This window comes from Odocoileus virginianus, chromosome 4, assembly GCF_023699985.2.
Source record: "Odocoileus virginianus isolate 20LAN1187 ecotype Illinois chromosome 4, Ovbor_1.2, whole genome shotgun sequence".
In the NCBI taxonomy this organism is placed as follows: Eukaryota; Metazoa; Chordata; class Mammalia; order Artiodactyla; family Cervidae; genus Odocoileus; species Odocoileus virginianus.
Window position 1 is genome coordinate 6,927,894 of NC_069677.1, and position 14,775 is coordinate 6,942,668.

General features: G+C 40.4%; 1 protein-coding gene across 6 annotated transcripts in view; it reads left to right on the forward strand.

The window, feature by feature from the left end:
• Positions 1-14,176, forward strand: part of POGLUT1 (protein O-glucosyltransferase 1) — a 28,337-nt gene extending 14,161 nt beyond the window's left edge. For 4 of the 6 annotated variants that reach the window (XM_070466011.1, XM_070466012.1, XM_020891748.2 and 1 more), the window contains 6 exons: positions 4,666-4,725; positions 6,121-6,220; positions 7,932-7,990; positions 9,012-9,179; positions 9,904-9,960; positions 10,549-14,176. In XM_070466011.1, coding sequence (XP_070322112.1) covers positions 4,666-4,725; positions 6,121-6,220; positions 7,932-7,990; positions 9,012-9,179; positions 9,904-9,960; positions 10,549-10,705 — 601 coding nt within the window. In that variant the 3' untranslated portion in view covers positions 10,706-14,176. Of the gene's footprint in view, positions 1-4,665; positions 4,726-6,120; positions 6,221-7,931; positions 7,991-9,011; positions 9,180-9,903; positions 9,961-10,306; positions 10,475-10,548 lie in introns of all 6 variants that reach the window. The other 2 variants (XR_011487201.1, XR_011487200.1) reach the window with 2 other exon arrangements.
• Positions 14,177-14,775: the final 599 nt, after the last annotated feature.

Below are 14,775 nucleotides of genomic sequence, written 5' to 3' on the forward strand. Positions count from 1 at the left end.
GTTAACATTTTTTCACAAAGTTATTCTTGACTTTAGTTTTCTGATTCTTTTTTTTCCCTCAGGTGCTTGCAAATACACTTTTCACACTCTTCTTTTTGTAGCTCTTTTCCCACCTGCTGTATATCTACTTTGTTTTTTTTTTTTACTTTTATTAGTTGGAGGCTAATTACTTTACAATATTGTAGTGGTTTTTGTCATACATTGACATGAATCAGCCATGGATTTACAAGTATTCCCGGTCCCAATCCCCCCTCCCTACTTTGTTTTTAAAATCTCTTTAAAAACAACTTTTTTCTGAATATGGAAAACTTTGTGTGCTTATAAAAATTTTGCTTATTTATCAATGTGTCCCACCTAGGCAACTTTTCCCCCACTTATTGGTGTGTCTTACAGATCTTTCCATGTCAGTACATAGGTGGAGAAGGAAATGGCACCCCACTCCAGTATTCTTGGCTGGAGAATCCTGTGGACCGAGGAGCCTGGTGGGTTGGCTATCCATGGGGTCACCCAGAGTTGGACACGACTGAAGCAACTTAGCATGCATGCATGCATTGGAGAAGGAAATGGCAACCCACTCCAGTATTCTTGCCTGGAGAATCCCAGGGACAGAGGAGCCTGGTGGGCTGCCGTCTATGGGGTCGCACAGAGTTGGACCCAACTGAAGTGACTTAGCTGCAGCTGCTGCTGCAGTACATAGCAAACTGCTTCATTGTTTTAAACAGTTGTGTGGTATTCCATCAGATAAGAACTTGATTCATTGTGTCCTTCAATGTATGTGTAGGCTGCATGTGTAATATTTGCATAATTTCTTATTTTCTGAACTATTAGAGAGTGTTTTGCATACTTTATGGCTCTGTACCCCTTAATTCTTTGCCGCATAATTCCTAAGAGTGAGAGTATTCCCTTTATAACCACATTGCCATTATCAAATACAGGGAACAATGTTAATTCAACATTTAATTGTCATAACAATGTCCCATAAGACACACTTCTTCTCAGATGCAGGATCCAGTCCAGCATCTTGTGTTGTATTTAGTCTTTATGTGTCTTTAACTTGTTTTAATCTGCAACAGCTCTTAAGTCTATCCTCCTCTTTTACTGCGTAGTTGCCACTCTTTTACCGTTTGCAAACTAATAAGCAATTTTTAGGGAGATAGAATATGTTTTAAAAATCTAACTTACGTTAATATGTTTTTCTTTTGATACCTTCACCTGTTATTCTTGAGCTGAATTTATTCATGATTTAAGAATTGCAATTTTATTTTTTAGAGCCCTCCATTCAGAATCTCTAGCCTCGTGATTTCATTTCTTACCTTGAAACTTTAGTAATCTGTTTACTGATCTGCATTGGTGTCTGCCTGGCGTATTTCCATCTTTATGCTCTTCTGGGAGTTTGTCCCCATTGACATACTTTTCACCCTGTAGAAGAATTTAGTGTCCCTGTGGATTTAAAGATTCACTCTACTGTCAGCAGAGGAGTGGGGTTATAAAAGAGGGCTCGGGCAGCAGCAGTGTTAGAGCTTGCCCAGAGACAAAAATCCTAACATGGGTCTTCTGAGGGGGTGGATAGGTGGGTGGGGAAAAATGAGGGAGAGGGAAAACAGATGATACTTGGTTCAAGTTTGTCTGTATTAAATTCAGCTTTCCCAGGGACTAAGGAAATTTATACTCAAAATTTCAGTATTTCTGATTGGGTAGTTGAGCAGTATAATATATCAAAATGTAAAATGTGTATATCCTTTGACCCAGCCATTTTACTTCAAGAATTTATCCTGAGAAGATAATTAAACAAGTATGCAAAAATGTGCATACCAGGATATTCACTTCAATGTTGTTTCTTAAAGTTTAAGAAACTTCAGTTTCTTAAACTAAACATTCCTACCTGAAAGCTCACCAGTAAGGAATGGAGTGAACTATGACATGGCTATAAAATAGAATATTGTGCATAGATGGAAAGTAAAGGTATAATAGGGCTTAAAAACAGGGACTCTGGATTTAAACCTTACTAGCTGTGTGATGCTGGGCAAATTGCTTAGCCTCTTGAAGGCCTCGACTGTGTTAAGTAGGGATAATAAAAGCCATCTTGTAAGGTTGTAAGAATGAGTTGTGTGTGTGTGTGTGTGTGTGTGTGTGTGTGTGTGTATGTTTATATTTGATCCCGACCCAGGAATCAAACCTGCATCTCTTATGTCTCCTACATTGGCAGGCAGGTTGTTTACCACTAGTGCCACCTAGGATCCCCCTCTGCCCCCATTCCACCCCCCAGTGCTACAGTAGTTCTGACTTGTTAGGAGGGAGTATGGGACAGAGTAAGAAATAATTGAACTGGAGAATCAGGTAAAGATGATCCAGTGAGAAAGAACTGGAAGATAAGCCAGGAAAATATGGAGGACTGGGTCACTTAGGAGAAAATAAGTAATGGGACACTGTTTGTATCTGAACAGTGTCTCTACCTGAAAAGTGTATGTGCGAAGTCTCTCCATTATAGCGAACAGCTCACCAAGCCCTCATGAACTCCACTTCAGTCTTACCCCCTCCTTTTTCAGAGAAAGACGCTACAAAAACTTCTGTGAAGGGTTCCCACAAAGCAAGTTAAGAATGGTGCACCTGTCACCTGAAACTATCACAATATTGTTGTTTGGCTGTATCCCAATACAAAATGTTTTTGGTGTTAAAAAAAGAAAAAAAGATGCATCTGTGAGCTAGCAATTTCAGCACGGAAAGCTGGCCGTGGTAACTGGTGTTGAGAACTGAGTCTCAGGGACTTGGTCTTTATGGAGCACTAAGTACAGTTTGAGGATACCAGAATGCTTTGCAAAATCAGACTAAATCTGATGATACTTCCTATGCATCTAAAACATAAAGTCAGGAAGGAATTTATTTCCTTGCCCTTGATCCAGTATCCGATGTTCTGTACAGTTATTGTTGGCTAGTAATTTTTATCAATCTGTTCAGTTCGGTCGCTCAATCGTATCTGACTCTTTGTGACCCTATGGACTGCAGCATGCCAGGCTTCCCTGTCCATCACCAACTCCCAGAGCTTGCTCAGACTCATGTCCATATAGTCAGTGATGCCATCCAACCATCTCATCCTCTAGACTCTTGCTTAAAGTAAGGAAGAAATCCTCATTGTACTGAATTAAATAGCCCTAAACATGTCATTTACTTTGGGGAACTTTTCTTTCAATGTTGTTAACTTATTAACCAAACAGTAGATGTGCACATATTGCTAGCTAGCATCTCCAGAAGATAAAGTAATAGTAAAAGGAAACATAATGTCATTTAGAGCTTTTTCTTTTTAGTAGCCTTGTTGTTCAGTCGCTAAGGCTAAGTCGTGTCCAACTCTTTGCAACTCCATGGACTGCAGCACACCAGGCTTACCTGTCCTCCACTATCTCCCGGAGTTTGCTCAAACTTGTTTCCACTGAGTCGGTGATGCCATCCAACCATCTCATCCTCTGTCGCCCCCTTCTTCTCCTGCCCTCAATCTTTCAAAGCATTAGGGTCTTTTCCAATAAGCCGCTTTTCACATCAGGTGGCCAAAGTATTGGAGCTTCAGCATAAGTCCTTCCAATGAATATTTAGGACTGATTTCCTTTAGGATTGACTGGTTTGATATCCTTGAAGTTCAGAGGACTCTAAAGAGTCCTCTCCAGCACCACAATTCAAAAGCATCAGTTCTTCGGCACTCAGCCTTCTTTATGGTTCAGCCCTCACATCCGTACATGACTACTGGAAAAACCATACCTTTAACTGTATGGACTTTGGTTGGCAAAGTGATGTCTCTGCTTTTTAATATGCTGTCTAGGTTTGTCATAGCTTTTCTTCCAAGGAGTGTCTTAATTTTGTGACTGCAGTCACTGTCCGCAGTGATCTTGGAGCCCAAGAAAATCCATCACTGTTTCCACTTTTCCCCTGTCTGTTTGCCATGAAGTGATGGGACCAGATGCCATGATCTTAGCTTTTTTAATAATGAGTTTTAAGCCAGTTTTTTCACTCTCCTCTTTCACCCTCATCAAGAGACTCTTTAGTTCCTTCATTTTCTGCCATTAGAGTAGTAGTATCTGCATATCTGGGGTGTTGGTATTTCTCCTGGCAATCTTGAATCCAGCTTGGGATTCATCCAGCCTGGCATTTTGCATGATGTACTCTGCATAGAAGTTAAATAAGCAGGGTGACAATATACAGCCTTGATGTACTCCTTTCCCACTTTTGAACCTGTCCATTGTTCTCTGTCCAGTTCTAACTGTTGCTTCTTGACCTGTATACAGGTTTCTCAGGAGGCAGGTAAGGTGCTCTGATATTGCCATCTCTTTAAGAATTTTCCATAGTTTGTGATCCACACAAAGACTTCATAGTCAGTGAAACAAAAGTAGATGGTTTTGGAATTCCCTTGCTTTTTTCAAAAATCCAATGGATGTTGGCAATTTGGTTTCTGATTCCTCTGCCTTTTCTAAATCCAGCTTGTACATCTGGAATTTCTTAGTTCACGTACTGTTGAAGCCTGTCTTGAAGGATTTGAGGCATTACCTTGCTAGTGAATTGAGTAGCCTGGGTCAGACTTACTTTAAAATGTAAAGCTCTCAGCTAAGCTTTAGAAATGATTCAGACACTTCTTTCTATAGTTAAGGAAGAAACACATAAACTAATGAAATCTGTTTTTAGGTCAGCCGCACAGTGGCCATGGAAAAAGAAAAATTCCACAGCATATTTCCGAGGATCAAGGTGATTATACTTTCTGACATTTTACAAAGATACTCTTCTGGCTAATGTGTAAAATTTTGAGGGTGTGGGGAACTCTAGTTCAAAGAGAAAACTAAGATAACTAAGAAAAAGACATAGAATCACAGAATTTTAGGCTAGAGTAGAACTCAAATTATTGGCCAAATCACTTTTAGCTGAATTGAAATTGAAAGAAGTAAAGTTCATCTGTCCAGTCATTCAGCAGACATTTACAAAGTGTGATGAGTGTGATGAACTTTAATTATTTAATGCTGAATAGAACAATGAGCTGTTCTCTTGCCTGAGAGATTGCATTTTCCTAGGAGTACTTTATGATTGTGCCCACAGACTCTCTGCCACTTAATGGCAGAGCAGGAACCATCACTAGCTCTTCTAGCTGCCTTTTTCATCAGACCATGTGGCTGCCAAATAGTGGTGGAAGCACAGACTGAAACTGGTGAAAATTGAGAGAGACGCATGGAAGGAAGGTGGAGCGAAAGTGAAAAGGTTAGGGGAAGACTGAGTCCATGTTGTTCAGCTCCATATCCCCGGTGTTGAGAACAGTACCTACCCTGTAGATGCACAGTGAGTATCTGTTGGACAGATGAATACCAAGGAGACTGTGAAGGGAGAGTTTTGCAGATTTCTCAGTGTGTCCTTGTCAGAGGTCACACTCTCTCTTCACTTGGTAGTGGGCTTCAGGGTGCAAATGAGCCCAACAATCACTGCTGATGGTTCCTTGTCACCATCTCTGGTTCTCAGATCTTCAGATTCCAGATTCTTAACTTGGGATCCATGTGTGGACTTCAAGACTTTTAGGAACTCCTTGAAGTTATATGGGGATATGTAGAGAGGGCGTCCACAGTTATCAGATTCTCAGGGAGTCCATGACCCCTCAAATGTCAATATCATCCGCTACTAGAACCATAACTAGGACTTTTTCTACAATAAGTTTTCAGGTGTTTGAGCCCTTAAGTTGTCTTTTTAATTTAAATGTTATACTGGGTTTTACAGAGCACACCCAACAAAGGTCATGTAGCTGTTTTGGTGAGTGGTGAGCTATGAGTACCAGTGATTAGAGGTTACATGAAACTTCTAAAAGGGAAATGATTCCCTGGGATGTGGCTGTAGTATCCAGAATAACATAATCCTAAAGACTAGATGGAAGCAAAGAAGGCCAAATACTCCCCTTCCCTGAAGGGTACAGTGGCAAACAGCCAGCACCACCTAGATGCTGTAGGATCTAGTATCCCCCTCCTCTTCTATTAAACGACCCATGAGTTGTTCATCTGTGCGTATGGTCATCTAATTGGGTCTGATTACTGCTTACCTTTCAGTGATTGGGAGTGATCTTACAGTGTAGGACACATAGTTCTATGTCTTGTGTTTCTTTTATAGGACAAGTCCAGAGCGAGATCCTCTCATTCTTCTATCTCGGAAAAACCCAAAACTTGTTGATGCAGAGTACACCAAAAACCAGGCCTGGAAATCTATGAAAGTAATCACTAATTATCTGACTAGAGCTACAGCAGTGAACATTCTCACTCCAAGAACATTGCACCTGGGTAGAACCTCACATTAGGTTTCCTCTCAGTGGTGGGATGAATGTTGAGAACGTTCCATGGACTAAAATTAGTATACGTGTAAATTATTCTTTTTCAAACTCACATTGTGTTTCCGGGCCCTTATTATGACTCATACTTTATATTATTTTGAAGGCTTAAACCAGAGGTCACAAACACTTTCTATAAATGGCTAGATGGTAAATATTTTAGACTTTTCAGATCTTGTAGTCTGAGTTGTAGTTACTCAGCACTGCCACTGCGGTGTGAAAGCATTCGTAGACAATATGTAAACAAATGAGCATGGCTGTGTTCCAATAAAACTTTATTTAGGGCATTGAAATTTGAATTTCATGAAATTTCCCCATGTCGTAAAAATATTGTCCTTTGGATTTTTTCCAACCATTTGCAAGATAAAAATAACTAGTTTGTGAGTTGTGTACAAAAACAAGCAGTGACCCAGATCTCTCCTATGGGCGGTAAGTTTGCCAAAATCTAGTTTAAACCATTGGTTCTCAACCCTGACTATACAATCCAGCCAAAGAGCTTAAAAATTAATAGAATAAGTCAAAGTCTCTGAAAATGGTGTATAGTCATCTTCATTTGTTTAAAATTCCCCAAGAGATTCTAAGGTGAAACAAGCAATGACAGGCTTTTTTGGTTGGGAGTCCCATCTCTATCCTCTTAACTCTGTCTTTCTTGCCTTATTCAAAGACCCTTAAGTTGTAAAATGTCCTCATCTGAAATTTACATATACCATATGAGGATGATAGGAGAAAATGTTTAAAAGTCTTGTCAGAAAAACTAAGTGAAAACTAAGAAATACTAAGTAAAGATGCATGTATTTATCACATGATCATTTAATTCAAACAGAAGCAAATGCAGTGTAAGAAACTTTGTTAAAAAATAAAAGTATGAAAAAAATGTATCCATTCATGACAGCATCTACTATGGGAGCCTGCAGAAGCAAGCAAGACTTTTTCCCCTCACCATCTGCTAAGGTGGCTGGAATATGGATAGGGGATAGGGGTCTCAGACTCTGATGCCCCCAGGGGCTGCAGTAGTGAGCAGAAGAGAGCACTGAAGGTCCAGTCATTTCTGCCAAGGGGAATAGGAGCTCTCTTTGCCAAATCCTCCTTTTTTTTTTGCCCCCAAGAAAAGTGGAAATCTGGATTTTTGTAAGAAGTATCCTGCCACTTAACAAATGCTGGGCAGTGGTTTAAATATTTATTTTTCAAATACTTTGTGAGTACAACAAAATTTATGTGTGGGCTACACCTCTAAGCCCACCAGCCACCGTTTGTAACCTCCTTTGCCATATGATTTACACAGAGAGAGTTGTACTGCAGGCCATGACCTCCTGAGTGCAGAGGAACAGTCACATGGCCCCAGGGGAGCTTAAACTCTAAAATCATACAGACCAAGTTAAAGCCCAATCTCTTCTACGTGTGACCTTGAGCAAGCCTCCCAACTTCTCAAAGCCTCGGCTGCTTCATCTATAAAGTGAGACAGCCTTGCCTCCTGAGTCCGTGCATTCTGAGACTTCAGTGAGGTCATGTTGATGAAATGTTTAGTGACCCTTGTTGCACAGTGATCTTCAATAAATGCTCCTGCTACTAATACTAACAACTTCCTTTTCCCTGAAAGGATACCTTGGGAAAGCCAGCTGCTAAGGATGTCCATCTTGTGGATCACTGCAAATACAAGTAAGATTTCCAGGACTCCTGACTCTTGTTTTTTCCCTATTGCTTTTGGAATAGCTTCTCTTTGGGTGAGAACTTTAATACTAGGGTCCAGCTGGGGTTTGTGAAAGTCGCATTAATTCATTTAGTTATTGTTTACAGAGAGCCTGCTATGCACCAAGCTCTGGACTGGGTTCTTTGGGAACTGCAGAGAAAACGAAACATGGTCCCTGCTTCCAGGGAACCTGTATGCCCATAATCAAAGGGATGGGGTCCCCTCTCCACACCCCACACAGCCAAGAGCTGAAGTTAGATCAGTCATTTATTAAGTTAATAAAAATAGTTTAATGTTCAACATGAGTGAGGCATACGTAACTAATGTATTATTTTCAAATGCCAAGACTAAGAATGAGATGAAGGTAAAACAAGGTCAGGAGGTGGGCAGTGGGAATACTCAGAGAAATGAATGGTGATTACACTGCACAGTGGGACCTACAGAGTAGATGCAGCTCTGGGTGGAGACAGGTACCAGAAATGCTGAAAAGAAGATGTCCTTAGTTATTAGCTTTGTTTTCCAGATGGATTAGGCATGCCTGGTTGTCTTCTCCAGACTTCTGAAGAGGAACCAGGGAGCAGGGCACACCTTTGACCATATATGGAACCCTGTGGGGAAAGCCAGGCTTTGCGGGGTGCCCATGATGAGGTCGAGACTTCAGGCCTAGAAAAACTTGTAAATAGGGTGAGATATTGTTTCCACTGAGCTTTGTATCCAGCACCCAGCTGCTGGCTCTATCTGTCTCTGCCTGGAGAAAGTATTTCTCTTTCCCCCTCACCCTGATATTCCCAGGAACAGGCCTCTAACCCCGGAACAGCAAGGAGTTTATGGAAACTCCACAGGGACATGCTGATGGGTCCTTGAAAATTAAAAATGGAAAGAGAAAGAAGAGAGGGTAATAAAAGGAGAGAAGAAGAGGGGATAAGAAAAAAATGTCATGTGTGGTAGCAGGAATATATTATCAAGTATATTTTGCTCTCTCTTTTCCAGGTATTTGTTTAATTTTCGGGGTGTCGCTGCAAGTTTCCGGTTCAAACACCTCTTTCTGTGTGGTTCACTTGTTTTCCATGTTGGTGACGAGTGGCTGGAATTCTTCTACCCACAGTTGAAGCCATGGGTTCACTACATCCCAGTAAAAACAGACCTCTCCAACGTCCAGTAAGCAGCCATTCATCAAGCAGAGTCTCTGATGAATCCCACAGTCTGCCCCTAAGTCCCCAGCCATTCAAGATATTTATTCCTAATGACTTTTTCCACTGAAAGCTTTTTTTAAGAAAAAAATTTGGTTTTCAAAGATATTATTGCATTATTATCCAACTAGACTTGAGTGGGATTTAATTTTTTAAGTGCTGTAATGCTGATTCAAAATGTAACATTCAGATAGTATGCAGTGAAAAAGCACTAATCTCTCAAAGACTAAACAGATACGGGTATTCAATTGTGTTATATTGTCAAAAGGATTTTCAGATACAGTGTGAGAACTGACCTCAGTGAAACAAAGGCAAATTTCCTCTCATGATGGGAAGAGTTAGGACGGCATGCAGAGGAGGGCCAGAAATATAAGCCCAGTGCCCTCTTCTGGGGACCAGAGCAAGAGACAGGAGGGAAATTTTTTCTTCACTATTGATTTTTGGTGTGTATCATTGAACATTTCTCTGTTTTCCCAAATATGTTCCAAAACTACAATAGACTGTTTAGCCTATGTGCAGAGTACTTTTTTTGTTGCTATTTTGATCCTGTGAGGACCCGATAGCTTTACTTTTAAAAAAACCCAACATCCATATATCTAAAGATTAACTACAGACCTCAGTCTGTGATCTCTCTGCTTAGTACTAATGAGCATGGTCTGTATTTCAAAACCTAATAATTCTTTGCATTTTAGGGAGCTGTTGCAGTTTGTAAAAGCAAATGATGATGTAGCTCAAGAAATTGCTGAAAGGTAAATTCTGCTCATTTTTCTTTTTCCACTTTAATCATTCCTACTTTTCCCAAGCCAAAATCATAAGAATGTTGTTACCATGGTGCTATCTGAATGTCAGCCTCATTATACAGAGATAATTAGAATCAAAGCTATCCTGGGGAAAACCACACATTCACCTATGTCCCAAGCCTATCCTTTGTAGAGGTAGACTGAAATCTTTGAAGTAGTTCAAGTACCCTTTCTGAGGATTGGCTCTTTATATATTTGTTTTTAAGGGTGGGGGAAATGTCCTATTTCCAAATGCACATGTATAGTAGATATTTTGGAGAAGGAAATGGCAACCCACTCCAGTATTCTTGCCTAGGGAATCCCGTGGACAGAGGAGCCTGGTGGGCTGCTGTCCACGGGGTCGCACAGAGTCGGACAGGACTGAAGCGACGCAGCAGCAGCAGTAGATACGATGGCTGTAGAGTTGGTTCTGAAGATCAAAGACTTAATTTACATGAAGTGTTCTGAACAGTGCTTGGCACAGGTAAGTACTCAAATGTAAGCTACTAGTTTTATTAAATGTTATGCTTTAACTGTTCTTGTTAATCTTGTCTCTAGGGGAAGCCAGTTTATTCTGAACCACTTGAAGATGGATGATATCACCTGTTACTGGGAGAACCTGTTGACCGAATACTCTAAATTCCTGTCCTATAACGTAACAAGAAGGAAAGGCTACAATCAGATTGTACCCAACCTTTTGAAAACTGAACTCTAGTAGTCATGATCAGGCCATAGTCCTCTTTATGGCATCAGACCTCAGATATCCTATGGTGAGAGGCTTGCTGTGAATGTGACACCTATACCTTGGATACTGTTACCAAGTCAGATATCTGGTTTTCCTTATCATGCTGTACCAGGAGCAACTTAGGAGAAAGATCCAAATTGTGTGGAATACAATTAGGAAGTCGCTCAACATCTTTACTAAAGAAGGACCAGAAATCGTGAGATGTGGGTTTTGAACCTGATTCTGCCTTTCATCTTCTTAGAGCCAATCACAGCTTGTGCCTCAGATCATCCATATGTGTATGTCCACACTGTGAAACTGACTGTGCCCATGGGGTGATGCCCTTTGTCTCATTCTTTTGAGTAGAAAGTCACTCATATGAAACTAGTACAACTCATCACCACAGTTCTGCACTTATTCTACACTTGATCTCTGTCGCTGTATTTTAATGTAGAAAGCCCTTTAGGGTTTGTAAAGAATACTTGGGGATTATTTTCTGAAAGGTCTAAGGAAGCAGCAGTGTGCCATGAAACAATGTAGGAGCTTTCTTTTGTAAACACGTACAAAAACTCTTTGGTACTCAAGAGGTTTCTATAAAGCCATGTAGAAAGGGGCCAATTGCATGAGTAGTCATTGCAATTGGATTTCAGCTTCCCTTTTTGTGCCTTCACATCCTTTATGTTCTCTTTCAAAAAAGAATGATTAAAAACCTCCTGATTAAAAAAAAAAAAACCTCCTGATAAATTTAGGAAATAGTCCTTACTCTTTAAAGGAATTTGCATAAAACAGCAACTCTTCCTCATTCTTCACACACCCTTAAGATTTTTCGTGCTTGAGTTGGCAGCAGTCCACGCTTGCTGGGATCTCAAGGAGTCTTCATGTGTGAAACGGTGTCAAGTTGGGAGTTGAGAGCAGTCAGCTTTAGCACTTACTCACACAGGAGATTCCTGTTGCAGGGCACATCCTGTTGGAGTGCTTCCTTTTTCCTTTTTGAAAAAGACATGTGGATAGTAGTTTAACCTCAGGATATTCTCCCTAACATAGTCAAAAATGAGGAAAAACTTCTAGTTTAAAACCCATATAGTCCAATGACTCAGAACTATCCTTGTTCTTTAGGCCCAAAATTTCCACTGAGAAATCAACTCTTTTCCTTTGCCTCTTAAGAACTGTTTGATATCAACTGGTTCCAAAATTAGTAAATGTGAGATTCAGTTATATAAAATCAGGGACTATATTTCCATTTATGAAATATGCATTTGGCCATTTAAACTCCCTTTCACGAAACTATAAGCCTATGGACCTTCTTAGAGGACTTTCTGATAAGATCATTGCATAGAACAGGGCAAGTGTTTAAAATTGAATTTTGTCTTTGAGTATTAAAAACTCATGGGGACTGTGTCCTTAGGTGCCGTAAATCTGGCAATAAGACATCCAGATTTCTGAGTTGTACTGTGGTTTTGCCTTATCAGTAGGAGGCCCTGGTAAATATTATCATTCTATTTTAATTTTCTTCTGACTAAACCAAAAGCTTAAAGAGATGGGAATACCAGACCACCTTACCTGTCTCCCGAGAAACCTAAATGCAGGTCAAGAAGCAAAAGAACCAGAAATGGAATAACAGACTGGTTCCAAATTGGGAAAGGAGTACGTCAAGTCTGTATATTGTCAACCTGCTTATTATTAACAACTTCTATGCAGAGTACATCATGCGAAATGCCAGGCTGGATGAGTTCCAAGTTGGAATCAAGATTGCCAGGAGAAATATCAGCAACCTCAGATATGCAGATGATACCATGGCAGAAAATGACGAGGAACTAAAGAGCCTCTTGACAAGGGTGAAAGTGGAGTGGAAGTTGCTCATTCGTATCCAACTCTTTGCGACGCCATAGACTATACAGTCTCTAGGCTGGAATACTGGAGTGGGTAGTCTTTCCCTTCTCCAGGGGATCTTCCCAACCCAGGGACTGAACCTGGTTCTCCCGCATTGCAGGCGAATTCTTTAACAGCTGAGCCACAAGGGTAAAAGAGGACAGTGAAAAAGTTGACTTAAAACTCAACATTCAGAAAACTAAGATGGCATCTGGCCCCATCACTTCATGGCAAATAGATGGGGGGGGGGGGGGATGGAAACAGTGACAGACTTCATTTTCTTGGGCTCCAAAATCATTGCAGATATTGACTGCAACCATGAAATTAAAAGACACTTACTTCTTGGAAGAAAAGCTATGACAAACCTAGACAGTGTTTTAAAAAGCAGAGACATCACTTTGCCAAAAAAAGTTCATATAGTCAAAGCTATGGTTTTTCCAGTAATCATGTATAGATGTGAGAGTTGGAACATAAAAAAGGCTGATCGCCAAAGAATTGATGCTTTTGAATTGTGTTGCTGGAGAAGACTCTTTGAGAGTCTTTTGGACAGCATGGAGATCACACAAATCAATCCTAAAGGAAATCAACTCTGAATATTCATTGGAAGGACTTAATGCTGAAGCTCCGATACTTTGGCCACCTGATGCGAAGAGCCAGCTCATTGGAAAAGACCCTGATGCTGGGGAAGATTGCGGGCAGGAGGAGAAGGGGGCAACAGAGGATGAGATGGTTGGATAGCATCACCAACTCAATGGACATTAGTTTGAGCAAACTCCAGGAAGTGGTGAAGGACAGGGAAGCCTGGCCTGCTGTAGTCTGTGGGGTCACAAAGAGTCAGACACAACTTAGTGACTGAACAACAAAACTAAGAGCAAAATTTTCTGTCCTTTGGATTAGCAGCTGAAGGTGCATTTCCCATGAAGTCTTTCCAACTCAAGCATTATCTCTCAGACTCCTTATTTTCATTACTCTAGGCAGTTAGAGGCTATCATAATATTTTTCTCGAGCCTGTATTATATGACATTACACTGTAGTTATTTGACTGTTTCTCCTGCGAGCTTTTTTTTTTTCCCCTATGAGCTTCTTGATGGGTAGGAATCATGTTTTACTTACCCCAGTTTCTCCATTATCCAGCACAGTGCCTCACACAGAAGAATGCACAGAACAGTGTTGGAAGGATGGATGGATGGATGGGGACAGTACGCTTAACTAAATCCTGTTTACAGACTGCCCAGCCATTGGCTTCAAGAGGGATTGGACAAGACTGTAAGAATTGGATCAATGCAACTTCTCATCTGTCCTTTGAAGAGTTAATAAGACCATTTGTATTTAAGTACAGCAGATGTTATTCAGATTTTACATGTATTTGTTTACCTCAGTGTAGATGATAATGAAGATGGGTGTAATGACATATAAAATGTATGGTTTTGAAAGTAATTTTTTATCTCCATAACTTTTGAAAGTTGTTTTTTGTTAATACTAGCTGAATTCCAAACTTACCCTTTCCTTCTCAGAGATAAAAGCCACACTTTTCTTCAAGAAAAGAGAATAACTGAGTTTATTTGAGTAAAGTGAGATACTTGGATAACACAAGGAATGATTTTTCTTTATTTGGGGAGTATCATCTGTGTGATGTCAGTGTTCCACCTTATTCTGCTGTTACATCAGGTTTTCCTAGTAGAAGAAAATAGAAACAAAGATGCCTTCACTTAACATAATCCCACTGCATCCCAAGGAAGGGTGTGCATTAAACAGAAGAGTACAATTACAAATCACTTATTTAATAATTTATCAAATACTTGAGCATTTACTGTATACAAACAGTGGGAGATAAGAAAATGTTTACAACAGGCTCCCTAGCATGTAGCTGGTTTAAGCAAAAGAACTTTTTAGACGGATATGAGGGCATCTTGGAGTACTTGGAAAGGTAGAAAGTGGAGCAGCTCTAGGAATCTCAGCAAGAATTTGCATAGTCCCTAGAGTGCTGCCATGTGCAGATCCGGAGACTACATGCTCTGTCTCTCAGTCCAGAATTCCTAAAAAAAATGTCAGTAGGCTTTTCTGGGTCAGTTCTGAAGAGGATAGCTTCCTACTCTGCACCTGCTCTGACTGTGAAGAAGAGCACACACACATGGATATGTAAAAACACATCTTCTTGTGCCACCAAAGATGCCTTCACTTAATATAATCCC